The 26093-nt window shown below is 41.6% G+C and overlaps 2 protein-coding genes across 2 annotated transcripts; one reads left to right on the top strand and one right to left on the bottom strand.

The window, feature by feature from the left end:
- Positions 1-5299: 5299 nt before the first annotated feature.
- st8sia6 (ST8 alpha-N-acetyl-neuraminide alpha-2,8-sialyltransferase 6) lies at positions 5300-13465 on the top strand. The gene is made up of 7 exons (XM_079177990.1): positions 5300-5960; positions 6944-7018; positions 7131-7205; positions 8058-8202; positions 10671-10783; positions 10895-10987; positions 11066-13465. Exons 1-7 carry the CDS (start codon positions 5860-5862, stop codon positions 11541-11543), a joined length of 1080 nt encoding a protein of 359 aa, XP_079034116.1. The 5' UTR covers positions 5300-5859; the 3' UTR covers positions 11544-13465.
- Positions 13466-16049: 2584 nt separating this feature from the next.
- LOC306709727 (alpha-2,8-sialyltransferase 8E-like) lies at positions 16050-23264 on the bottom strand. The gene is made up of 7 exons (XM_079177991.1): positions 23106-23264; positions 20090-20164; positions 19923-19997; positions 19184-19325; positions 18431-18543; positions 18227-18319; positions 16050-18148 (listed from the first exon to the last, which is right to left on the bottom strand). Exons 1-7 carry the CDS (start codon positions 23186-23188, stop codon positions 17677-17679), a joined length of 1053 nt encoding a protein of 350 aa, XP_079034117.1. The 5' UTR covers positions 23189-23264; the 3' UTR covers positions 16050-17676.
- Between the last annotated feature and the right edge of the window lie 2829 nt (positions 23265-26093).

Here is a 26093-nt window from a genome sequence, read left to right as displayed (position 1 = left end):
GACTCCAAGCTCACATGTTTAAGATGGTCAAACGCATTAAGTTTCATTTTCTTAACCGAAATCTGTCAATTAGTTGGCGACATACCAGGCACACGGTGTAAATACAGTTAGTAAACGTAAAGGTTTGTTGCCATGTGGTTGCAGTTAGTATGAGATATCAGCCAAGGATATCCTGAGTGTTCTTAAACATGGTGTGATGGGAGTTCTGACATTGTTGAGAGTCAAATAACGAGTCAAATATCTGTTAATTTCCGTTTCCCTTTTCACAGCAATGGTGTCTTGATCTTGTCTGGACCAGGCTTCTAACTGGTGATCCCCAAAATCTAATATATTTCAACACCGATGTATTTTTGCTGCTGGTTCGTGCAGTCAAGAGGTTTTTTTTTTTTTGCCTTTAGCCAGGTTAGCTCTTCATGTAACTGCTGAATATATCCAGTTATTGGCACGTGCAATGCAGCTGAACTTGGTATCTCTTGCAACCATAAAGAAATCTCTGAGACGCAGCAGCAGAAAATTACTTTTCCCTTCCCGTGTTCAGGTAAAACATTCTGAGGTTCCTTTACATGTCCTGATGTAAACAGACACAGAGAAAAAAACATAAACATGTGTCAATTTACATATTTCTGTTTATTACACACAATCAGCAATAATCCACTCCATTCAGGCTACTAAGGATTCATTTGTAACATGTTGAAATGGAGGGCTCTCTTGTCCATTACAGCCATGGCAGGATGTGTAAATTATGCATGTGCTCCTCTAAGTGAGTATGTCTGAGTGCTATACAGATTTGTACACTTGTGTGTGTGTTTGTGTATGCTGACACCTTTTGTCAGTTGTGTGTTTTGATGTCATGTGTGCTTATGAGACATGCAGGCTGGTAGTTCAAACAGGCATGAGTGTACTCATGCTAAGCAGCTCTGGAATGCACCAGCATCAGCTGTTCCTCAACCACATGACCCTCACTACTGCCCCCCTCAGGCCCGCCTCCTCCATCACACCTCCCCGTGAAGCCATTCACCAGTCACAGCCACGGCAGGTGAGGTGGAAGGTGAGGTGACGATTTGAGCGCCCACAGCTGGAGAAAGCTCACAAAATCACTCCATCAGGTGACTCAGAGCTCCTGGAACCAGATGAACACATGAACAAGATTGTAACATATAATGTGTGAAGATTTAAGGTTAAACCACATGATAGTAGTCATGGGTTTTAGCAGTCTGAAGAACCTAGGAAAATAGTCAAAACGTCCACTGTTATTTCCTGAAGACGTTAAACAGGGAAACCTAGCAAATACTCTCATTGCTGCAACAAGAAGATATTTGGCATCTTTTGTTTACCAAATAGCTGACAATTAATTTTCAGCAGATTCCCTTATCGACTCATTAGCTAATAATCTCAGCTCCAGGTTAATTTATTATTTCATTTAGTTAAGGGTTTTTAAAGGCCTGAAGAGTTGAAAGTCTTTTACAAGAAGAAACGCAGACATTTGAGGAAGTAAGAAAACTATATGCCATGACAGAATCTTTTCTTTATCACTTTAATCATCTGGTGACCGTGCAGATTATGCACTAGTGTGGGCATGTGTCAAAACCCCCAACATTTGGATACACGATTCGCAGCTATGTTGTGGATGTTGTTTCAAAATGGACAGACAAATATGTAGGGCATATACGCTGGTTAATAAGTGAAAAGATGACGTGCATTTACATTGATGCTATTGATTTACAAGTGGGTTTTATGCCATCGTAGTTTCTCTTTCGGTTGATCTTAAGAAACATGTATTTTGGTTGAGCCCTCTTGTTTTGGAATAAAAAGGCGAGACTTAAAGTGCACAAAGCTGGTCACCTTATAATCCATTTGCAGACCGTGAGGTATTTTTATTCCTCAGCCTCTCGCCAACTCAAAAACATTGTACACTTTTGACCCTCTTCCATCATCTGTGTTCACGTTTACACACAGTCACACTGCCTATGTCAGGTTTCACTGCTTGTTGAAACACACGTTTCACTCACTGTATAACCTATTATATAGAGTTACTTACAGGCAACAGGCCTGGTTCTGATGGGGAAAAAGTGTTTATTCTGCTCTGAGAGCTTTGTTTAGGGTAGAAGAAGAAACAGAGAGTTGACAATGACAGTAAGTGTCAGGTAACTTTGTTCTGTTTTCTGTTCTTTCCAGCATAACTGTCCTTTTTGTATATATATATACAAAAAAAACAGCCCGCTGTGCTTCCAGGGGAACCCCCGTCATTTAGATGGAGGCGAGTTTGGTTCACTTCCTGTCTCTTGTGTGGTTTACTGCATTGATGAATCTGCAACCTGCGTTACAGAAGAGGCAGTGCAGCAGCCCAATCCCTGCCGAAGGAGGGGGTCGTAAACGAGGTGGAGGAGGGGGTAGTACAGATTCATTGGGGGCTGTTTGGGTGACAATGGGACCTTTGTCTTTCTGTCTGCCTTGTGATGATGTCACATGGGCTCTTTAGAGTAGGTACTATGCTCCCCCTGCAGCTTCTTGCCCACTGCTTCTACAGTATTGCCTGCCACCTCGAAGCATGCAGCCTTCTGCCTTCCTCTTCAGAGCAGCTGCACACCCACACACACACACACACACACACACACACACACACACACACACCCACACACACACACACACACACGTCAACCATGTGCAATTCAAAGACGGAATTCAAAACTTGAAACTTCACCGTTTACTGTGAAACATGCAACCATTTTCGGCCAATTTGTAATGCATGTGTGCACAAACAGAACATGCAACAATTTGCCAGCGTTACCCCAACCCTCCTCTCTGCTGAATAACAGATGAATCACAAAAAAAGTTTGTTCCTAATTACACCATTATCCATCATTGAGATGGTAATTCCAGTATGATTCATCCATGCTGAGTAAAAGAGGCTTCCTGCAGGCACACACAAGCTGCACATCGCTGAGAAGCCTCCCGTGTTACAAGGTTATGAATGTCAGCTTGAGAAATCACTTCTTTGGGTTTAATGTGGTTAAATAGCTTGTGGAGTCTTTGGATGGAAATTGCATTGTCTGTAATAGGCTAATGACTGACTGTTGTGGGTGGTAGGCATCAGGATGGCCTGTGATGAGGGGAAACCAGATGAGAGGTCTGGATATTTGATTTAACAGACTGCCAGAGAGGCAAGGTGTTTGTTGCTGTACTTCTTCTGTCATACGCTGCAGTTATTCTGGGGCTTCTTCTTGCCTACAGCCCTGCTATTATCATGGAGCGTCTATGCTGGAGAAAAACTATTTTCTCACACTTTTCTCTCCACATTCCTGCGAGTGTCTCATGATGCATGAAAGGCCATCGATGTGTATATTTTCTCCAAGAGGCCTCCCTCTCAACAGTGAGTTTGTTATCTCTTGTCTGGTCAGGATACAGGGCATGCTGGTGACCTGATATAGATCTGGATTCATAAAAGAAGACTTCCAAAAGGGTTCTTCCTGAAGGGCTGAGGTTCTACCCAGAACCGTTTGCTTCTGAAATACCCGTTTGTGAAGAAAGGGTGCTTCAAGGGTTTGATGCAAGACTAACGGTTCCATTAAGAACCCTTTTCATGCAAAGAACCATTTCTGGAAGAAAGCATGGGTTTTAAAACCCTCCCACTCCAAACCTTCCCAAAACATACTTTTAACCATGATTGTTGTGGGTTGCGCTACACCACATCAGCCCGGGCCCTTCAGCAGTCTCACGAGGATGAGTTTGAGATTTAACCTAAAACATATGGAATAATTAACAGCAAAGTTATCAGAGTGAGTACATAATAATGTCCTTAGAAGGGCATGAGGGTCTGAACAGAACCGCCAGAGACGGTTTTGGGTGGAACCATTCATTGATGAAATAACACTTAATGTTTAGCTCAAGGTATAGTCCACAGTTAATCAAATTATACCATGAACCCTATATGGTTCCAGTTAGCACCTTCATTTCTAAGAGTGGTTTATAGAAAATGTTTGCGCGGACTGAAAGATTGAATTTGACAATAAACATTTACAATCATCGTTGATGTCTGAACATTTGCAAAACACAGATGGTACAGTCATTGGATATGAGTTTGGCACACTATGACAGGCGACCTCTGTACCGCAGACACGTCACACATTCAACATCAGAGGCCAAGGTCTGCTCATCATTCAAGGAACCATTACGCAATGTGTGTTCGAGGTAAAGAGCAGGTTAAGTGTAGCTTTTACTTTCCTTAACAACCCTCTGTCTCATTGGCACTATTAGGCTGATTTTGTTAGGTGTTCAACCTTCTTTATTGATTACTCCTTCCGTCTGCGCACAGCAAAGCAGCCTCACACACAAGTTTCCTGCAAACCCTGATGTCTGCCAAAATGAAAACTTTCCAAGAGCTCTTTTGTTTGGGATTTATGTGAGGTGGGGGGTTGCTGTGGCACAGCCCAGCTTACCCAGCATGTAGTAACTAGGCATTATTACTTTATTGCATGAAGCTCAGTGTGGAGTTTTCCACTGGGAACTCAAATCAGGAAGGATATATGCCGGGGAACTGGGTGTGGTCATCTGTTTGTGGGTGTTTATTTAAAATGCATCCCGTACGCTCAACATATTTTACCATAGTCCTCCTAGATTTTATTTTCCTTCCATCACATGGCTAGCAACGCAGAGCTCCCAAATGAAAGTGAAACAACGAATGTCTCCTCTGGGCATCAACTCCCCACCTCTTTCTGCTTTTTGTCTCTCCGTCTGACTCTCTCTGACTTTCTGCTTCTCTCATTTCCGCCGGCTGTTACGATAGTTACGCTGTTGATACAGCCGGCAGTGCTGCCATTTTAGAAGTCATTTCCCATATTAGTTGAGAGGAGACTTCCCTTCCAAGGCCCCCCAACCCTCCAACTCCCTCCAACTCCCTCCCACCACCTCCCAAACTGAGAAACACTCACTTTTTTTGGCAAGAGGATATCAGACGATACAGTTGGCAACGTTTGAGATTGGAATAAAAGACACTTGTAGGTAAGAGTTTTGGGGTCACTCTGATTGGATGAGAAGCCTCTGCCCCTTACATTCTTTGCCCCTCATTGGTTTTGTATGTGTTTCCTGACACACACACACACACACACACACACACATACTAGTCAAGGGGCAAACTGTAGGCTAATTCAGTACTGGGCACTCGTGTTACTACCTCCTTTTTGTGCAACAGGGAGAGGGGGTTATGGGATGTGGGCGGAGGATGGCCGGAGGAGGGAGGGGAAAGCAGAGAGGAAAGGCTGGGGCTCTGTGGAGGGGGCGGAGAACAGAAGGAGCTTTGGGACAACAGTGAAAAGTAGGGTTGTGAGTTTGTAGAAAAAGAGGAGAGAAGACGAGTGGATCCAAGAGACGTGACAAGGATTAAAGAAGGATGTGGTGGAGCAACAAAAGACCGGATTCGTCTCACATGGCCTGGACACAAACAGGAGTAGAAGAACGAACAAGTAGAGTTGCACAGAAGACAGAGAACTTGCCTGAACAAGAGGCAGCTAAAGAAGACAGGCTAATGACTGAGGAGGCATGCTCTCACTCGCCAAAGGAGTTAGAGAAACACTGAGTCAAACCTAACGGATTGGGAGGAGGAGGAGGGGTCAGTTAGGTAAAAGAAAACATTGGAAAGCAGAGAGGCAAAAGATTAACACTCTAGAGAGAGAGAGAGAGAGAGAGAGAGAGAGAGAGAGAGAGAGAGAGAGAGAGACTGCGTGTGTTGAGCCGAAGGGTAGGGAGAAAATCTGAAACAGAGGGTGGGTGACAGAAAGCAGATGACGGGTGAGTGTTGAGCAAGCAGAGAGCAAGACAGAAGGTGAGGGGGCCTCCGGGTGAAGTTAGCAGGAGGTGAGAGGCATGAGGGGACAGCTCTTGCAGTCATTCTTCTCTTTGGTGATCACTCTCTTCTTTTTGGGGAGTCTGCTGACCACTCTCATCTGGTACATGGTCGACAACAAGTAAGTGTGTAGCTACCTTTCCCAACCACACAGCACTTTCTTGAATCCTTTCGGCTTTTGTATTTTGGTGCTAGAGGTGCAGTGGAGACAAGATAAAGAAGCATGCTGTTCTGGGGTTTACCCTGGGTGGAGCGGTGTAATGATGTAGGGCAGAAATAGAAGCATTTTATAGATTTACATTTTCACTTTGGCTAGTTTTGCAAGTCAAAAGACACAAAGGATTGAAGATGTAGTTTGTGTGAAATTACTCAGATGTGTATCTGTGGGTATCTGGGCGTATCTGTGCTTCAATGACATCTAAGAGTGAAGATACTCGCGAAAGCGTCACTTCTTCAATGTGAAATACCAGACAGGTTCATTTCCGCTTCAGTGATTTTTTTTTTGGCAAACAGCAATGGCAGACACCCTCACACTGAAACCTAATGATTAGTTGAAATTGACATATGAGAAGCAATCCAACCACCTGCAATTAAACTGGGTTATTCCAGAGATTTTATTTCATTAGCTTAGAACCTTTTCTAAAACGTATTAACAGGAAGAGAAGAGGATACAGATCTACAAGCAACACGTAGCCTCCCACAGATCACATACATTGCAACACACATGCAGGAGGAGGCACAAGTCTCCTGCTGAAGCGTAGCTAAGCAGTGAAGGTGAGTTTGTACAATGGTTTGTCTTTTATGGCGTACAAGGCTGACAGATTTACCACTGCTCTCCCCCATGTCAATGGAAAATCTCTGAGTGCAGAACTTGGTATGATTATTCTATTTGTTTCAGTGTTTATTGAAGTTAGAATTCCACGCATAGAAAACTCCATGCTGAACCACTTGAGCTTATAGATCCCTCTTTGAAGATCAATAAGGTGTTGACTGATGGCGTCATGTAATGAATATGTATATGGTACCAAATAATACATCTTTACTTTTATCTCTGACGTCAGCATTTGACACGCCTGTCCTGTGTCTTTCTTGTTTGTGCCACAGCAATGTGGAACCTCAAAGGCCGTCTCCTCAAAAGAAAAGTGCCCCTCAGCCTTCTGACCTTTGTAAAGGCTGCAGGTGAGAGCAAACACCATCACTAACATTTTTGTTTATGCCTTCATCGTATTAAGACATGTCAGCTCAACATGGTTTACACACTTGATTGTGTGTGTGTGTGTGTGTGTCACAGGGAGGTCATCAACAAAGTAATAGAGCGTTACTCTAAAACCTGGAAGAAGCAGGAGGACAATTACCAAAAATTCAGGTAAGAGAAAAGGACATTCTTCCAAACGTTTTATTGTTATTTCATTAACTATTTGTACAACAATAAAACAGGTTGACAGAATTGCAAACGATTGTCCATGCAAGCTGTATCTCCTGTGTCCATATTCGCAGGAATTGTACATTAGACATCGTCACGGTTCGAGGATGTACAATGAGTATGATTTAAAAGGTAGTTCCCATGAACAGTATGTTAAGCTGCGCTCTAGAGGGGCAAATAAAACAACAAACACTATTTAGCTGCAGCAGTCCAGTTGCTCTCTGATATAATCGAAAAAGAAATCGAAACTCCTCCAGACAGAGATAGGGCACCGTAATTGCACCACTTCTTAAAAGATCAAGTGGAGATAGATTTGAGTTATAAAAGGCATGCAAAACATGAAATCCTTCTAGGTCTCAGTTGACAGTTTTAAGGAGCTATTAGAATACCCCCCCCTAAAAAAAAAACACTGAATGAATAAAATATTTCTCATTCATTCTAATTGAGTCATTCTAATTTTCTGATTTGTCACACATAGCTGAAAGGAAGATCCTATTAAGTCTGCTCTTATGCATGACCTTAAACTGCACTAGCTTTAAAGGTATACATAATATAAAAATCTATGTAGGATGAGTTTGCTTTTTGTATGGTAGAAAGGAGATCCTTTACAGACATGGAAGGAGAAGTGGAAATAGAAATGTTGTTGAAAGCAGAAGAACTTGCAGGCCGATGTCTAAATATAACATGTCTTTGGATCATGTGAGTGATGGTAAAACAGAGGACATTATGAATATTTCTGTTCTCACGTCCAGACCGTCCTGTATGTTATTTAACAAATTCTTTGTGGTTCCTCAGATCTCAGCTGAGCAGCAAGTGCCATGGATTTGACAAGGGCATCATTACCCAGGCCAACACTCCAGTGGGAGCAAAGCTCGTGTACGACGGAGAAAAGAAGAGGACCCTACAGGTGACCCCGGAGATTTTCAGCACCTTTGCAAAGGTATGTTGTTTGTCATTTATGAATATTTACCACAACATCTGCTGCTTCTTTGGTGTCCTTGATTCCTCTGATGATTCCCCACAGACATTATTTCACTGTTTGGCACTTGCAAGTTCTGCCAAAGGTCATGTGTCTGCTCACATGTTGGCTCTTTGACACACACAACTACACAGCACGTTTCTCACAAACTCAGACCACACTGCATTTTTTTTAAATTTGCCGTGACCAGTAAACACATTATGGATTAACCATGCATTACACTGTAAGTAACGGCAGTGTCTTTACAAGTAAATAGACAATCAGAGTTTACAAGTTTACAACTCCACAACTATATGTTATTTTGAACAGAGTATATTGTTATTCTGGATTTTAAAACATTTCCTTTGGGGGTGCAAACAAACACAGGGAGGACCAAGATTTGAACAGAGGACCTGGTGATCTGCAGTCAAATTCTCTGCAACTGAACTATTACCCTTTTATCTTTTCATCTAAAAGCAGAATGACAATTGACAATTAGGATAACAGTCATATAATTTATTGAAAATAACCAAAAATGTGAAGTAATATAATGGATAAATGTGTGTTAACTGTGCAAAAAGCTGATACAGAAAATGAGCCACGTGGAAGATTTCAGTTCTTTGCTTTCCTCCTCACTCCAGAAGAGTTATCTTGACTTTGACCTCAGCTATATCAAACTCTACATCACACAAGACAACATCGTTTTTGAAGCAAAGCAGGCTAACAGGAGTGGGGCAGCAATAAGAGTACAGGCAGGTGCAGATTCAGAAACAGGTACAAGTTCCAGGTAACAGGCTACAGGATACAGGGTATAGGATTCAAAAGGTTGGAGAGCAACATTGATAACCTGGCGGGGAATGAGTGGAAATGACTTGGAGAATGAAAGAATGGCGATGGAGGAGTGAGAATTTGGCTGAAGGTAAAGGGACAAAGAGGCAGAATGGGAAAAGCAGGACTAAGGCAGAATTGTTGACACTCGTAACTCTTTCCACAATGATCTGGGAAAGTGGAAGTGAGCTTTCTTTAATTGTTGAGTCTCAGGAAGTGAGCATCACATCCCTGTATTTACCACAGACATAAAGTATGCCGTGAATCATTTTCATGAAGTTGACTGACAACAACTATGCATGTTTAAAGCTGCTAGTGTGCTTCATGAGAGCGTGTCGGTTTCAGGATGTTTATGAAGCAATCCGACAAGCTCTCATGAAGCACACTATAGTAGTACGTAGTACTGTGTTCGGTATGCTGAGGTGACAAAGGAGCCCAGTTTGGAACTTCTTTCTCTCGTTTAATCACTTTTCATGTCAACAACTTTCCAAACTGGGGGACCGTTTTACCATATTTAAATGGTTTCACGTCTCCCCCCTCGCAAAGGCTGCATCCACACTAATACTTTTTCGTTTAAAACCGGGGTTTTGAAACAAAAAAACAGTCAGTTTTCGGTGCCCTAAACCTTCTGTTTAGCCTTCGGCTTTTCACTCAGCCTTTGAGTAGTATGGTCATTCGAAAAAGGGTGTGAATGCCGTTCGATTGTCAGTTTCAGATGTCTCAAAGGTGTGGGGGAGGGAGAGGGGTTTCAAAGATATTCGACAAGCATTCGAGTATTCCAGGATATGTCACATTCAGTTTGATATTTTAATCAGGCGGCAACCTCTAGGTCTGAAAAGTGTGGAAGTGCCTTAAACTTGCATTCTTTATAAAAGCCATCAGGAGGCGACTCCTCAGGCTGCTAAAAGAAGTCAGGTTGTATAGAAGTCTATGAGAAAATGACCCAAATTCTCACTTTATTTATTACCTAAGTAAACATTGTAAACCTTAGTTTATGGTCTCGATCGCAAATGTCTAGTTTTCTTCAATACAGCATGACATTCATTTAGTAAATGATGGTCCCATTTTGAGTAAAATAGACCATAAAGCAGGGTTTGCTTTAGGGCGTGGCTACCTTGTGATAGACAGGTTGCTACCAAGGTGTTGTCATGTCTGGGTGTTGTCTGTGTTTTCAGTTTACAACTATAACCCTTTCACAAAAGTGAAAAGTTAATATTAACATTTTGGTCAATACCATAGTCCACAAACCAATAGGGGAAGTCATGTGGACCACAACAATTTATAATATACAGTGTCACACTGTTCATACCCTAAGGTTTACCAAGGGCACCCATTTGAACTAGGAATATCTTGATCTGCAGTCAAATGCTCTACCACTGAGTTATATAACATTTTATAAAAAAAAGTCAAATTGTATTTAAAATGCAAGGCTGTTTTTATACCTTTTTAGATCCCAAAAGATAATAGAAAATCCAAGACTCAGATGCAACTCAGGCAGAAAAGGACGGAGCCTTGATCTTGTACTTTGAGATCCAGCTAGATTCCCCTCCCCTAAAATGGCTCTTTCACACAGTATATCAGTATAATTGTTGTTTTTTTTCCCCCGTTGGTGCTGATTCCAGGAGCATCCGTTTCCAAACAAAAAATGGGACACATGTGCTGTTGTTGGGAACGGTGGGATCCTGACCAACAGCAGCTGTGGAAAGATGATTGATTCAGCTCAGTTTGTTATGAGGTGAGAAAGATGTCCTGTGTAGTGAACAATCTTAATCAACAGAATTAAACTCATCTCTGTGGAAAATCTATATAACAATCCCTACATCGTCTTTGTTGCTTTGTTGTTCAGGTGCAACCTACCTCCCTTGGACGAAGGCTATAGGAAGGATGTGGGCACCAAGACTGACCTTGTGACCGCAAATCCAAGCATCTTCTTAGAGAAGTGAGCGAAAGGATGAATCACTGCCCCTTTAAATGTTCCTTCTTGTCATGTTGCTTGACATCTGCTGTTTATTTACAGGTATGGGTCTCTGATGGGGCGTCGCCGTCCGTTTGTGGAGAGTCTGCGTAGCTATGGCAACTCCCTGCTGCTCCTTCCCGCCTTCTCCTTCGGCTTCAACACTCCTGTGTGCATGCGGGCCGTCTACAGCATCGAGGACTTTGAAAGCCCTACCCGGCCCGTCTTCTTCAACCCTGAGTACCTCCAGAGTCTGGCCCTCTTCTGGCGCTCCCAAGGCCTAAAAGCACCACGGCCCAGCACCGGAATAATCATGGCTAGCCTGGCGTTGGAACACTGTGCCAATGTGCATCTGTATGGGTTCTGGCCCTTCAGTAATCACCCACATGGACTCCACACCCTGACTAACCACTACTACGATGACAGACAAACTAAAAAGAAATTCCATGCCATGCCGGCTGAGTTTGACCTCTTGTTGCAGCTGCACAGTCAGGGGGTTCTCAGGCTTCACCTGGGAGATTGTCCATCAGGTCAAAAGTAGTTCCCAGACCCCGGGGAAGCTGAAGGGCTGGAGCAAAGTGCCTTGTTTGTAGCCAAGTCACTCATGAAGTCTTTCATATCATTTTGAATGAATGGAAAGATCTTCTTTGGCTGATGACATGTGTCCAACCAAGGTGGATGCTTGGACTTATAGTGAATGCTGTAGTTGGACCATAGTTGGCCCATAAGCAGCAAAGACATTTGCACTAAAATCAAAATGCAACAATTATAAGGCTGTAGACATTAGTGTTGCAATGGATCTAAACTGTATTTATTAACACAAATGTTCCAGCTGGAGTCTGGAGGGAGTTATTTTGATTTGAATGGGAATCCTTTGTGGGAGTCGACGTAGTGCCTTCTTTTGGATCAAACTGAATGTATTTTGATGAAAATAGAATACCTTCTTTACATAATATTGTCAGACTAAAACACTCTAACATTTAATGAAAACAGCCGCACAATGAATGTAAAGATTCTTTTGACATTTATTTGTTAAAAAGCGCACCACACATTTAACCACTTAGGAAATACTCTGGGAACTCTCGAGGTTAAATGTGTGGTACTCACACAATTTAACCCAATTGTTGTAACTGGACGGTGCTGGTTGTGGAAGATGATATCTGGAAACGTGTTCTTTCTGTGATGCAGTGGTACAGACATGAGGTAAACCTCAAATATCGGTACAATGGAAACAAACACTTTTTAAGTTCACGTAAATGCTAAATCAATGACTGACTACAATGTAAGGTGATGTAATGATTAGGAATCGTGCACTTTGGGTGAATATTTCAACCTTTGGTTTGGAAGTAACACTAGCATCAAGACTTGGGTGGCTCTTGTGTACCTGGGAGTACTGCGTTTCATGCTGATACTTAGTCTTAACAGTGTTTTTTTGTGACCCAGAATATTAATGTACAAGCTGTAAATTATCAAACTTGAGAACTCTTGAGCCAGTTTTAGAATCGATGTGATTTCTTTTCATTTTCAGAAAATTAGGTCAAAGTGAATCAGAAAATAAATATCTATCACAAAAAAGGTTATTTTTGTTTTTCAACAAAAGCTTCTCCCCGGACGAATCAACTTACATGATTTAGTGTCTTTTAGCCACCAAGTGTCCCAAAATCTGCCAAGATGTATCATTAAAGTAAGTGCAGTATGGCTGGAACACCATATGACCACTGATTATTAGCATGGTTTTGTGCAGCGCTTTTACATGTATTCCTCCATTGATTCTCTTTTTTTTTTAGACCTTACATAGCATTTAAACCTCATGCAAGACATATCGCGGTGTAATGCATTTGCAAATGCATGAAGCTATAATATTTCTGTTTATTATTAAGCCCAATAATTTTCCATATTTGATGCAGCAGGCACATCAGTGGCCTATACATTTCTACACTTAGTTTCTTGTCTTGCTGCATGGCAGCCCACAGTTACGGACCAAAGATACAAACATCTGGATGATGCTTTTACGGGGAGACAAAAGAGAACAGGGCAACACAAATATACAACCTTGCCACGGGGTAACTGTTGACCTGTTGACATCCCTTCTTTCCCCTAAAAAACAGGAACGCCTGAGTCACATAACCTAGAATAGTTTGGGAAATGTGAGGCCAAGCTGCCAGTCATGCAGACTCTGGGCATATCGCCTCCAAATGGCCCTTCCTCACTCTCTAGGTTCTCCCTCCTTTGACAGGAAGTCGTCCTCTAGTGGCTCCAGCTGGCTCTAACTGCAAAGCATCACCAGCCATCCATTGTACTACAGTTGTTGTCTTTCTCTACAACAAAACACAGTAAATACTTGAGTTGAACAACTTTGTGGTTGAGGAACTTTGTTCAATGGGGATAAATTCAATAAGGGCTGATTGGCCTCCAGGGTAGGACACCCGTGGCTTATGGGCGGGAGTGGCGTCAGTGTCAATTGCTGCTCTGGGGAGCAGCTGACTGAAATACTTCTGGTGATGTATGACTGTCTGCTGCAGGCTGGCTTGTTGAACAGACATCTGGAGCCAAGTGGTAAACAGTCTAATTAGAAAAACTGTCACGACTCTGGGTTTTTCGCCGTGTTTTTCCTATGTCTTTCCCTCTCTCTATCTATTCCATGTTTTGTCTGTCTAACTGTGTGTGTGTGTGTGTGAGTGTGTGCCGGTGGCTGTGGGCGTGGCAGCTTTCCCCCTCCCTCCTGCTCCGGTTGCTGGCTGATTGAGCATACCTGCATCTCATCACTCATCAGGCTCCGATATCAAGAAACAGAGATCCAAAATCCACGAATCCCAAATATACACGGTGCCAAAAATATAAACTATGTTAAAGGTACGGTAAAAGTACAGTATTAAGAGGTTTAATTCAAAATGTTCAATGATTATGTCCATGATGATAAGTGTAATATTGCATATGTGGTGGTGAATGCTCCCCAGTGAATGAAGCATTGGGTGTATTGTTGTGAACGCAGCCTTCAGGCTGGCTCCGCCCCCAAACAATTCCCTAATCAGGTCCAGCTTCTTAAAGGCCCATGTTGGCATGGTGATTTCAATGCACATAACGGTCTATGGTGAAGTGATCATACTGATAATAATGCAGTGGTTGAAGAAATGAGTGACACAAGAAATCTTGTATGTATAAACAATGGTAGAGGAACAAGATTAGGAATAAGATGTAATGTATTGACTTGACATTGGTTTCTGCAAATATTGCTAGCCTATGTGAATAGAAAATGTGCAATGATTATATAGGTCGTGATCTTTTTCCCATTATATGTGCTATAAACATTGATAAAGCATTCAATAAAAAATGTGTATATACATGGTGCTTTCAAAAGGCTCAATAGGACATATTTAAGAAATGCTGCTGGGAGTTAGCTAGCAAAAATACAATGGATGGGAATGTGGAATAATGTACTAGTGATGTTACAAGTATGATAAGTTAAGCTGCATCTAAAAGTATACCTAAAACTGTGATTTAAAAAAAACTGTGCCTTGGTGGAATGACGAGTGTAGCTTGGAGGAAACTGCTCTTAGAAACCTCAGAAAGTGTGGACAATTTAATAGAATATAAAAGAAAGAGAGCCATAGCACGCAAACTCATTAAAACAGCGAAAAAGAATAGCTAGAGAGGGGAATGAGTGATGTCGAGAAAAATAGCCTTAGTACTGCGTTTTATCTTATTGTTAGATTCGATTGGGTTCTGTCAGAGTGTACAGAAACCCACTCACTGTTTTAACCACACCCTCGACCTGGTTCTGACTTATGGCAGATTTAATAGTCTTTCCACCGAATCCTCTTCTATCGGACCATTATCTAATAACTTTTGAATTCCTACTAACGGAGTGTACGCCATTAAGCAAAGGTTACTACACTAGATGTCTATCTGATGGTGCCGTAGCTCAGTTTAAAGAAGCGATTCCGTCTGTATTTAACTCAACGCCATGCCTCAATATAACAGAGGACTCCTGTGAAAACTTTAGTCCGACCTAGATTGATCATCTTGTTGATAGTGCTACAAGCTCACTGAGAAGGACAATAGACTCTATTGCTCCTTTAAAAAAGAAGTTAGTAAAACAAAGGAGGTTCGCTCCATGGTATAACCCTCAAACCCGTAAATTAAAGCAAACCGCGAAAACTTGAAAGAACATGGCGTTCCACTAACTTAGAAGAATCTCGGTTAGTCTGGAGAGACATTCTTAAGATATATAATAAGGCTCTCCGTAATGCCAGAGCAGCCTATTACTCATCATCAATTGAGAAAAATAAGAACAACCCCAGGTTTCTCTTCAGCACTGTAGCCAGGCTGACTGAGAGTCACAGCTCTGTCGAGCCGTGTATTCCTATAGACCTCAGTAGTAATGACTTCATGAACTTCTTTAATGATAAGATCATAACTATTAGAGAGAGCATTAACAATGTCCTGCCCTCGACTAGTGCTGATCTTTCCTCGAGTGGAGTGACCTTAGAAACAGCTGTAGACCCTGATGTATGTTTAGATGGCTTTGCACCTATCGACCGTGGCTATTTGACTTCGGTGGTTTCTGGGTCTAAACCTTCTACCTGTCTGTTGGACCCTATACCGACTAGGCTGCTTAAAGGAGGAATGGAGTAAATTATACAATCAATACATAAATCTAATTACCAAATGAACAAGCAAAGAAAAAAAACAATGTGGTGCTAAACTGTACTATCAGGGAAGTTAGTGTACAGTAATGCGTAAAAAGAGGAAATTGTCACAAAATATGTAAGCAAATTATGAATAAATTAGTTAAAAGCACACTACAATCTAATACAGGGGTGTCAAACTCATGTTCACTCTGGGCCACATCAGCATCATGGTCGCCGTCAAAGGGCCGGTTGTAAATGTAAGACTGTGTAAACTGTCTCTGCATTTGATTATTCTCTATTCAAGTGTTAAAATATTGTACATGCAGTTATATAAATGTAAAAATAAATTTACGCACATTTCTGTTATTATAACTTAGATCCTTTTAATTTAGGGTTAAGAAACCCACATTACTCTATCAAACCTTTAAAGAAAATAGCAAAGACAAATATATCAAACACAAGTTATTACAATAACTTTATTCAAAGCTTAAAATCCTTTCAAGGGTGCGTTTGCACAATCCCACGTGAAGTATTTCATCTGTTGTAAAGCCATGTTTAAAATAAAAAGCTCTTGACGTCACTCTTCTCTTTGATCACTCGCTTATTTTGTGGGAACCTGCTGAACACTCTCATCTCATGTTCAACAATAAGAGTGTAATTACCATTCCCAACCACCTATAGAACACACGCCCACACATACTGTACACATACATACATTTTGAGTGCTGGATGTGTTTCACTGGATGCAAAAGATAAAGAGGCATGCTGGGGTTTTACAACACGACAAGAAAAGAGTTGAAGTTATAAGGGACAAAATATGTGTACTTTGCAGTTTGTCCTCTTATTTCATGTTCTTTGTCAGGAGACATAAACTGATTCTGAAATCTGATAAAAATGTGAGAGATGAGGGACTGGGAGTGGTGAGGGACTAAAGCTTGAGGTGATTGCTTTGGCACGTCAGTCAAGAAACAAGATTTTAATTAATCAGCTGCATGTTTTTAACTGGCATTTTACTCTCAAACCTGGAAGAAGCAGGACGACCACATGTTGACCACCATTTGTTAACCACATGGTCAAAATAAAACATTAAAGTAATGTGAGTTATGGTAAAACAGAGGTTCTTCTTCTGAAGGACTTTAAGACTGCTCACCGTGGTCTTCTTATGGAATTAGTATCCATACATGAGAAGAAACATTTAATTTAAACAAACTGCCTATGAAAATGATGAAGCTTTCTGTTCTACAACACTCCAGACTGTCTTGTATGTTACGTAACAAATTAATTGTGATTCCTCAGATCTCAGCTGAGATACGAGTGCCATGGTTTTGACAAGGCTATCATTACCCAGGCCAACACTCCAGTGGGAGCAAAGCTTGTGCACTATGAAAATAGGAGAACCTTCGAGGTGACCCTGGAGATTTTCAGCACCAATTCAAAGGTTGAATATTTACCACAACATCTGTTGCTTTTTTGGTGACTTGATTGGCCCTCAAATGTTTTACAACAAAGGTTACAATGTTCATTTATTGTCATTGTTCAATAGGGTTGCGCAAAAAAAATGTCGTTTTCAGTCCCATTTTTCTAAATAAGAAACATACACAGACAAAAAATATACATCTCTGATATGGTGGAGGATGGATTTGGGACTCTCACAGCCTGAGGAAAGAAGATGCCCTGAAGTCTGGTGGTATGGCACATGATACCTCTGGGTATCGCTGCATTAACACAAGGCACTACAGTGTAAACCCCAAAAAATGTCTCACAAAGGATTCCCATTCAAATCAAAATAACCCCCTCCACACTCAACACACTTATTGATTGTTGCATCCATGTGATCAAACAGCGGTGGACTCTGAAAAGAGTCTGCGTAAGAGTGTGGAGAAAGATTTCAAGCATGTAAGGTAGACCTAGAGGGAACTTAATAATATTTTCTTCTTTTAGCCAAAAGAGATCTGGCAATTCATTCAAAAGTACATGACAGACTGGGATACAAACAAGGCACTTTGCTCCTGTCCCGTCAGCTGCCCCTGGGTCTGGGAATTCCTATTCACCTGGTCGACAATCTCCCAGGTGAAGCCTGAGCACCCCCTGACTGTGCAGCTGCAACAAGATGTCAAACTCAGTCGGCATGGCGTGAAATGAAGAAGCTTTCACGTCATCGTAGTAGTGGTTAGTCAAGGCATAGAGTCCATAGGGGTGATTACTGAAGGGCCAGAACCCATACAGATGCACATTGGTACAATGTTCCAGTGCCAGGCTAGCCATGAATAGGCCGGTGCTGGGCCGGTGTGCTCGTAGGCCTTGGGAGCGCCAGAAGAGGTTCAGACTTTGGAGGTACTTAGGGTTGAGGAAGACGGGCCGGATGGGGCTTTCAAAGTCGTCAATGCTGTAGATGGCCCGCATGCACAATGGAGTGGAGAAACCGAAGGAGAAGGCGGGAAGAAGCAGCAGGGAGTTGCCATAGCTACGTAGATTCTCCACAAACGGACGGCGACGCCGCGTCAGAGACCCATACCTGAAAATGAACAGCAGATGTCAAGCAACATGACAAGAGGGAACATTTAAAGGGGCAGTGATTCATCTTTTCGCTCACTTATTTGAGAAGATGCTTGGATTTGCGGTCACAAGGTCAGTCTTGATGCCCACATCCTTCCTATAGCCTTCGTCCAAGGGAGGTAGGTTGCACCTGAACAACAAAGCAACAAAGAAGATGTAGGGATTGTTATATAGAATATCCACAGAGATGAGTTTAATTCTGTTGATTAAGATTGTCCACTACACAGGACATCTTTCTCACCTCATAACAAACTGAGCTGAATCAATCATCTTTCCACAGCTGCTGTTGGTCAGGATCCCACCGTTCCCAACAACAGCACATGTGTCCCATTTTTTGTTTGGCAACGGATGCTCCTGGAATCAGCACCAATGGGAAATGTACAACTGAGCTGATTGCTGATTTTAGAAAAAAAGAGTCAAAGACACACACCCCTGTCTACATCAATGGATCTGAGGCGGAGCAAGCTCCTGGGAATCAGTATCATAAACAACCTGACACAGTCATCTAGTAAATGGCTGTATTTCTTCCTCATTAACAAAACTTAAAAAGTAAAAATACCTGTGCCAAGGTCACGCTAACATTTACAGAGGAGGTATAGAAAGTGAAAGATCAGTGAAAGTGAAGTTGGTGACAAGAGGGGTCAGCAAAGAGCCCAATTAATATTAAATACCCACGTCAGCCACAGCCCGTTTACTCTGCTGCCTTCTGGCAAGAGATACAGAGGTATCAGGTGCCATACCACCAGACTTCAGGGCAGCTTCTTTCCTCAGGCCGTGAGAGTCCTAAATTCATCCTCCACCATATCATAAATACATTTTTTGTGCGTTTTTTTTTTATGCAGCAAAATGGGACTGAAAACCACATTTTGTTGCGCAACCCTGTATGACAATAAATGAACCTTGTAACCTTGTGGTAAAACATTTGAGGAGCAATCAAGTCACTAAACAAGCAGCAGATGTTGTGGTAAATATTCATGAATGACAAACAACATACCTTTGGAAAGGTGCTAAAAAGCTCCGGGGTCACCTTGAGGGTCCTTCTTTCTGCGTCGTACACAATATTTGCTCCCACTGGAGTGTTGGCCTGGGTAATGATAGCCTTGTCAAAACCATGGCACTCGTTTCTCAGCTGAGATCTGAGGAACCACAATGAATTTGTTACGTAACATACAAGACAGTCTGGAGTGTTGTAGAACAGAAAGCTTCATAATTTTCATAGGCAGTTTGTTTAAATTAAATGTTTCTTCTCATGTATGGATACTAATTCCATAAGAAGACCACGGTGAGCAGTCTTAAAGTCCTTCAGATGAAGAACCTCTGTTTTACCATAACTCACATTACTTTAATGTTTTAGTTAGACCATGTGGTTCACAAAAGATATAGAGTGTACTGGCATTATTTGGAGTGGATTAAGTACTCCATCTGACTCATATTGTGTGTTAAGAGTCTATGTTAAGATTTGTGGGTCCCTTTTATCAGAATTAAGCAAATTGACTAAATTGCAACTTGATTAATGTGCCGCTCTTGAGCACATCTTCATGTACAGTTTATTTGAACTACTTTTCAATCATACTGATTGTACAGCCCCGAACTGACGACCTGTATGGAGTGTTGACAATCGAGGTAAAGATGTCCATGCATGGATAATTATTTGTAATTCTGGCAACTATTTCGTTTTTTGTATCTGTGTTCGTTCGTAAATTTAAGAATAGAATCATTTCAAAATAAATTACCCTAATCGTTGGTAATGGTCCTCCTGCTTCTTCCAGGTTCGAGAGTAACGCTCTTTAACTTTATTAAAGACCTCCCTGTGAAAAACACACATATACAAATATACAGTCAGGTTTTTCCTGTAGCCCTGAAGCACTGACACGTCAAGCAGTGACATGTTTGCTCGCACCTGCAGCCTTTACAGAGTTTACCGTTCCAAGGGGGTCTCTTCTTGTGAGGAGGCGATCTCTGAAGTTCCAGATTACTGTGGAGCAAACAACACCGAAACAGGACAGGTGAGTAAGATACTGATGCCAGAGGTAATACAGACATAAATCTTACTGGCTCTCAACCCCATTTGCCTTTGCTTTATGTGACTCAATGCACAAGACGCATAAACTGGAACCATAGACTACTACACCAAAATAAAGATTTTATTGACAATGTCATGCAGCTAAGTACATGCAGCTGATTCAAATCTTGTTTCTTGATTGACGTGCCAAAGCAATCACCCCAAGCTTTAGTCCCTCACCACTCCCAGTCCGTCATCTCTCACATTCTCATCAGATTTCAGAATCAGTTTATTGGCCAATTCGTTTCTCTTGACAAAGAACATGAAATAAGAGGACGGACTGCAAAATACTTTATATTTTTATAATAATTTATAATATTTTGTCCCTTATAACTTCAACTGCTTCACTCTTTTCTTGTAAAACCTCAGCATGCCTCTTTATCTTTTGCCTCCACAAACACACATCCAGCAGTCAAAATGTATGTGTGTGTGTGTGTTAGACAGTGTGTCTGTGTGTTTTCTACAGGTGGTTGGGAAAGGTAAATACACTTGTATTGTTGAACATGTACCAGTTCAGCAGGTTCCCCAAAAATAAGAGAGTGAACAAAGAGAAGAGCTGTCCCCTCATGCATCTCCTCTCATGCTAACTTCACCTCCCTCACCTTTTTATCTTTGGCCTCTGAAACATTTTAAAGTATTTTTTGGGCCCTTAATTTGTCATCACTGTCCACCTCACTTGCAATGGTATTGACTGGTGAAAGGCTTCACATGGAGGTGTGATGGAAGACAGGTAGTGAGAAGTAGTTTACTGCAGCCCTCTTTCTCAAGCTCTTGAATAGGTTGCTCAGCAATCCACTGCTGTCTCATCTGCCTTGTAGTTGATTGCTCCCTGGTGGTATCTTCTTAGGTAATGGGGATTCTTTATTGGGTATAGATAGCAGATGCAAATGCTTCCTGCATCCAGCAACAACTTAACCAGCTTTAGTGTTCCTTTTCTATTAACAAGCCTTGTGTCAGTTAAGTCTTCTCAGCACTACAAGTTCATGCTCGTGGAATAATGCTTAAAGGAACATTGTGTAACATTTAGGTCGAAACTGGCAGAAATGGAATATAATATGCTTAACTATGTTTTCATTAGTGTGTAATGACCTGAAAAGTAAGAATAGTTATATTTTATTTAGCTTAGAAAACGCCATTTATATCTACTTTGGGAGCGGGTCCTTTTCCACGAAGTCCGCCATGTTGCACCGCCATTTTTTCTACAGCAGCCCAGAATGGACAAACATAACACGGGCTTTCGCATTTGGTTGCATTACCTAAATGTATGCACGGCTACCGAAACTCTGTATTTAAAGTGCGCCGGATTATTGATAAGCTTCTTGTGCTTTCAGGGGGGATGACTGATATTGTCTGATGTCTATGTCTGGGTTGAGTCATAGTGTGGACAGGGAAACCGGGGACCTTCGAAAACGATGACATAGACACTAAAGTTCGCTACTCGATTGGGTCTTAGCAGTCATGGCGTGTCCTTCCCTGATTCTTCACACCGCCGGAAGAAAACAAACAACAGCCTTGACTATTGATCAACTACCAGTAGTTAATTCAACATGGATAACAGATTAAAGGCATTGCTGGCCTTGTTGTCTATACCAGTGTTTTTCAACCTTTTCTGAGCCGCGGCACACTTTTTACATTAAAAAGATCCCGCGGCACACCAACAACCAAAAACGTTACAAAATGACACATTTTAGCATAATACAGCATCTATGCCATGGTGTCAAACTCAATCACAGAGAGTCGGCAAATCACCGAGTGAACTCTGTGCTAAGTGCTCCCGTTTATCAGCAAAATGCGCAGCCGAGAACAGACTGGAGACTTTTACTGCATCACACATGTCTGTGATCACACGTCCCCGTCCCTGAAGCTGGAGGTTTAGCGCAGTGAGATGGTTCGTTATGTTGCGCAAAAGTTGCTCGCGAAGCTTAAACCTTACTGTCAAAAATAAAAACTACTCGAGAGCGAGCAGGAAAAAGACTCACGAGCGAGCAAGTTAAAGTTGCGAGAGTGAATTTTGCTCCCGCGAGAGCGGAGTGATGTAAAAGCGCTCGTCTAAGTAAAATACGCTGTTTGATTTTCGCGCGCGCATGGATCTCATTTGCGCTCTCGGATTTTGACAGTGATTTGCCTTCATATATTCAGTCAAAGCCATTGTTAGACCGTCTGTCTGTCTGCCTGCCTGTCTCACTCACTCAGTACAAATAACTGTCTGTATGCCTGTCTCACTCACTCACTCTGTCTCTCTCTACTCTCTCTCTATATTTCTGTCTCTCCGTGTCTTTCTCTATCATACAGTCATTGGACCCCCCCCCCCCCCCCCCCCCCATTTCAAAATAAACCCCACAGAGTGAATCCTAACTGGAATACTTGTGATGAAGCCTGCCATTTAATAACCTCTGTGTTTGTGTCACAAACATTATGAATATGTCTCCTCTCCCCCTCTCTCACCCACCCAGTCCCACCCTTTCAAAATAAAAGCCACATAGAGTAACTGTATCTTAACATGAAGCTCAGAATGACGCTCCCATCATTTCCAAAGGCTTCTCAAACAAAGATGTATATGTCCAGTACAGAAATGACGGGAGCCATTTGGGGACTGTCCATCACGAATACAAGATTCAATCCAAGAGTAGGCTATGAATCTAAAATGCAGAAAAGAGAGCAGCGCTATCTCAATTGAACCTGAACGACACTACCGGTAACATCAGCGTGTATGTATATTGCGACGTCTTCGGGCTGTAGAAGCCACACTGTCAACATTTCTTCAAGACCACAACTTGAACTTTCAGGTTCAAATTTTCTTTTCAAATGAACACAACTTTTGACCTGGATTTAGCTCCATAAATTACACTCTTACTTGTCGCAGAACATCAGCAGGCTCCCCAAAAAGAAGACCATGATCATCAAAAAGAAGAGTGACTTCAAGAGCTGTCCCTTCATGCTTCTTCACTCCTACTAACTTCACCTGCAAATTCCCTCACCTTCTGTTCCCGCACTCTCTCTCTCGCACTCAAGAGTTTTTGTCGTTGTAAGTAACTCAGTTAAGATCCGAGCACATCGTCTACTTTCCACCACAGCGCAGCTAAAGCTCCTCCCAATCAGAGTGACTCCTGATTGAGCGCTCTTTACAACCCATGGCCACTCTATGTGGCTTAGCATTATATCTTGAGACATTATATGTGACAGTCTTGTGCATTTTCAACAGTTGTAAAACTCAACAATAAACTGATTCTGAAATCTGATATAGATTTGGGAAGGTGGAAACAGGCAGTCGAGCAGTAAGATCTAGTCAAAAGAGCAGAGTCTAAAAAACGGAGGCAGGCACACCTTCGTTTGGTAATGGGCCAATACTTGACAAACAACTAAAACTAGATTCCAGTCAACTGCATGTTTTAACTGGTGGAGGATTCTATGTTACAGTATAGCAAGTTCTCAAGCAAATACACTAGAGGAGCCAACTACTGTTTTGCCCAGACTTATTAGCTCAGGGGTTTCAAACTCAAGGCCCGCGGGTCGAATCTGGCCCGCACGTCATTTTATGTGGCCCGCGAATCCGCCAGCAAAAAAAAAAAGAAATAATAATAATTATAATTAAAAGTTAGACTTGATAATAGAAATATCCCCATAATCAAAATGATGTGATAGAAAGTTGAAATGATGGCCCTTCAGTAATCACCCACATTGACTCCTCGCCCTGACTAACCACTACTACGAATACAGACAAACTAAAAAGAAATTCCATGCCATGCCGGCTGAGTTTGACCTCTTGTTGCAGCTGCACAGTCAGGGGGTTCTCAGGCTTCACCTGGGAGATTGTCCATCAGGTCAAAAGTAGTTCCCAGACCCCGGGGAAGCTGAAGGGCTGGAGCAAAGTGCCTTGTTTGTAGCCAAGTCGCTCATGAAGTCTTTCATATCATTTTGAATGAATGGACAGATCTTTTTTGGCTGATGACATGTGTCCAACCAAGGTGGATGCTTGGACTTATAGTGAATGCTGTAGTTGGCCCATAAGCAGCAAAGACATTTGCACTAAAATCAAAATGCAACAAATATAAGGCTGTAGACACCCACACACACACACACACACATTTTGAGTGCTGGATGTGTTAGTGGAGGCAAAAGATAAAGAGGCATGCTGGGGTTTTACAACACCACAAGAAAAGAGTGGAGTTGAAGTTATAAGGGACAAAATATATGTATTTTGCAGTTTGTCCCCTTATTTCATGTTCTTTGTCAAGACACACGAATTGGCCAATGAACTGATTCTGAAATCTGATATAAATTTGGGAAGGTAGGAAACAGGCAGTCGAGCAGTAAGATCTAGGCAAAAGAGCAGAGTCTGAAAAACGGGTGTGGAAATCTGACCTTGGCCTTTCTTCCAAAACAAAGACACACGACAGAGAGCAGCTGAGGCACACCTTCGTTTGGTAAGGGGCTAATACTTGACAAACAACTAAAACAAGATTCCAGTCAGCTGCATGTTTGGAGGATTCTATGTTCCAGTATAGCAAGTTCTTAAACAAATACACTAGAGGAGCCAACCACTATTTTGCCCAGACTTATTAGATCAGGGGTTTCAAACTGAAAGCCCGCGGGCTAAATCTGGCCCGCACGTCATTTTATGTGGCCCGCGAATCCGCCAGCAAAAAAATGAATGATAAATGAATAAAAAATAATAATAATAATAATAATTAAAAGCTAGACTTGATAATAGAAATATCCCCACAGTCGAAATCATGAGATAGAACGTGATAATTATGAGATAGAATGTCATAGTTATGAGATAGAAAGTCATAGTTATTATGAGATACTTAAACACAACAGTCATAGAAGCAGCTCTTTGGCTGGTTAGCCTGTTTGACATGGAAATGTGTTGTGAGTACATTGAAGACTATTTTAAACATGGCTTTACAACAGATGAAATACTTCACGTGGGATTGTGCAAACGCACCCTTGAAAGGATTTTAAGCTTTGAACAAAGTTATTGTAATAACTTGTGTTTGATATATTTGTCTTTGCTATTTTCTTTAAAGGTTTGATAGAGTAATGTGGGTTTCTTAACCCTAAATTAAAAGGATTTAAGTTATAATAACAGAAATGTGCGTAAATATATTTTTACATTTATATAACTGCATGTACAATATTTTAACACTTGAATAAACAATAATCAAATGCAGAGACAGTTTACACATTCTTACATTTACAACCGGCCCTTTGACGGCGACCATGATGCTGATGTGGCCCAGAGTGAACATGAGTTTGACACCCCTGTATTAGATTGTAGTGTGCTTTTAACTAATCACTTGAATGGGCCATTTTCAGTTTTATTTTTCTAGTGGGGCTATGTGCTGTGCTGAAGGGGAGACCAAGTGGTCAAGTAGCCATCCCGTATGTGGTTTAAGTCACCTTAGCTTACTGTGAGTCGGTAGATTTGATTTGGTTTGTGTGCAGTCGTGGTTTATTCATAATTTGCCTACATGACAATTTCCTCTTTTTATGCATTACTCTACACTAACTTCCCCGATAGTACAGTTTAGCCCCACATTGTTTTTTTTCTTTGCTTGTTCATTTGTTAATTAGATTTATGTATTGATTGTATAATTTACTCCATCCCTCCTTTAATATGATCTGCATTTTGGCCCTCTATTGAAACTCACTTGTTGAGTGGAGACAAGTCTTCTATTCCATGCATTCTCAATAAAATCTACGTTTTTTGTATCGTAGTCTCTGGCTCCAGTTTATTCTGGGTCTTGTGCATTTAGGATCACCGGGTCACAATTGGCATATATATACGCATATATACTGTATATGTATACAGAGACTGTTCACTATCGGTTTCAATAGG

This window comes from Pholis gunnellus (genome assembly GCF_910591455.1).
Source record: "Pholis gunnellus genome assembly, chromosome: 17".
Taxonomy (NCBI): domain Eukaryota; kingdom Metazoa; phylum Chordata; class Actinopteri; order Perciformes; family Pholidae; genus Pholis; species Pholis gunnellus.
Note: the sequence above shows the minus strand (reverse complement) of the source record. Positions and strands in the feature narration are given on the sequence as shown.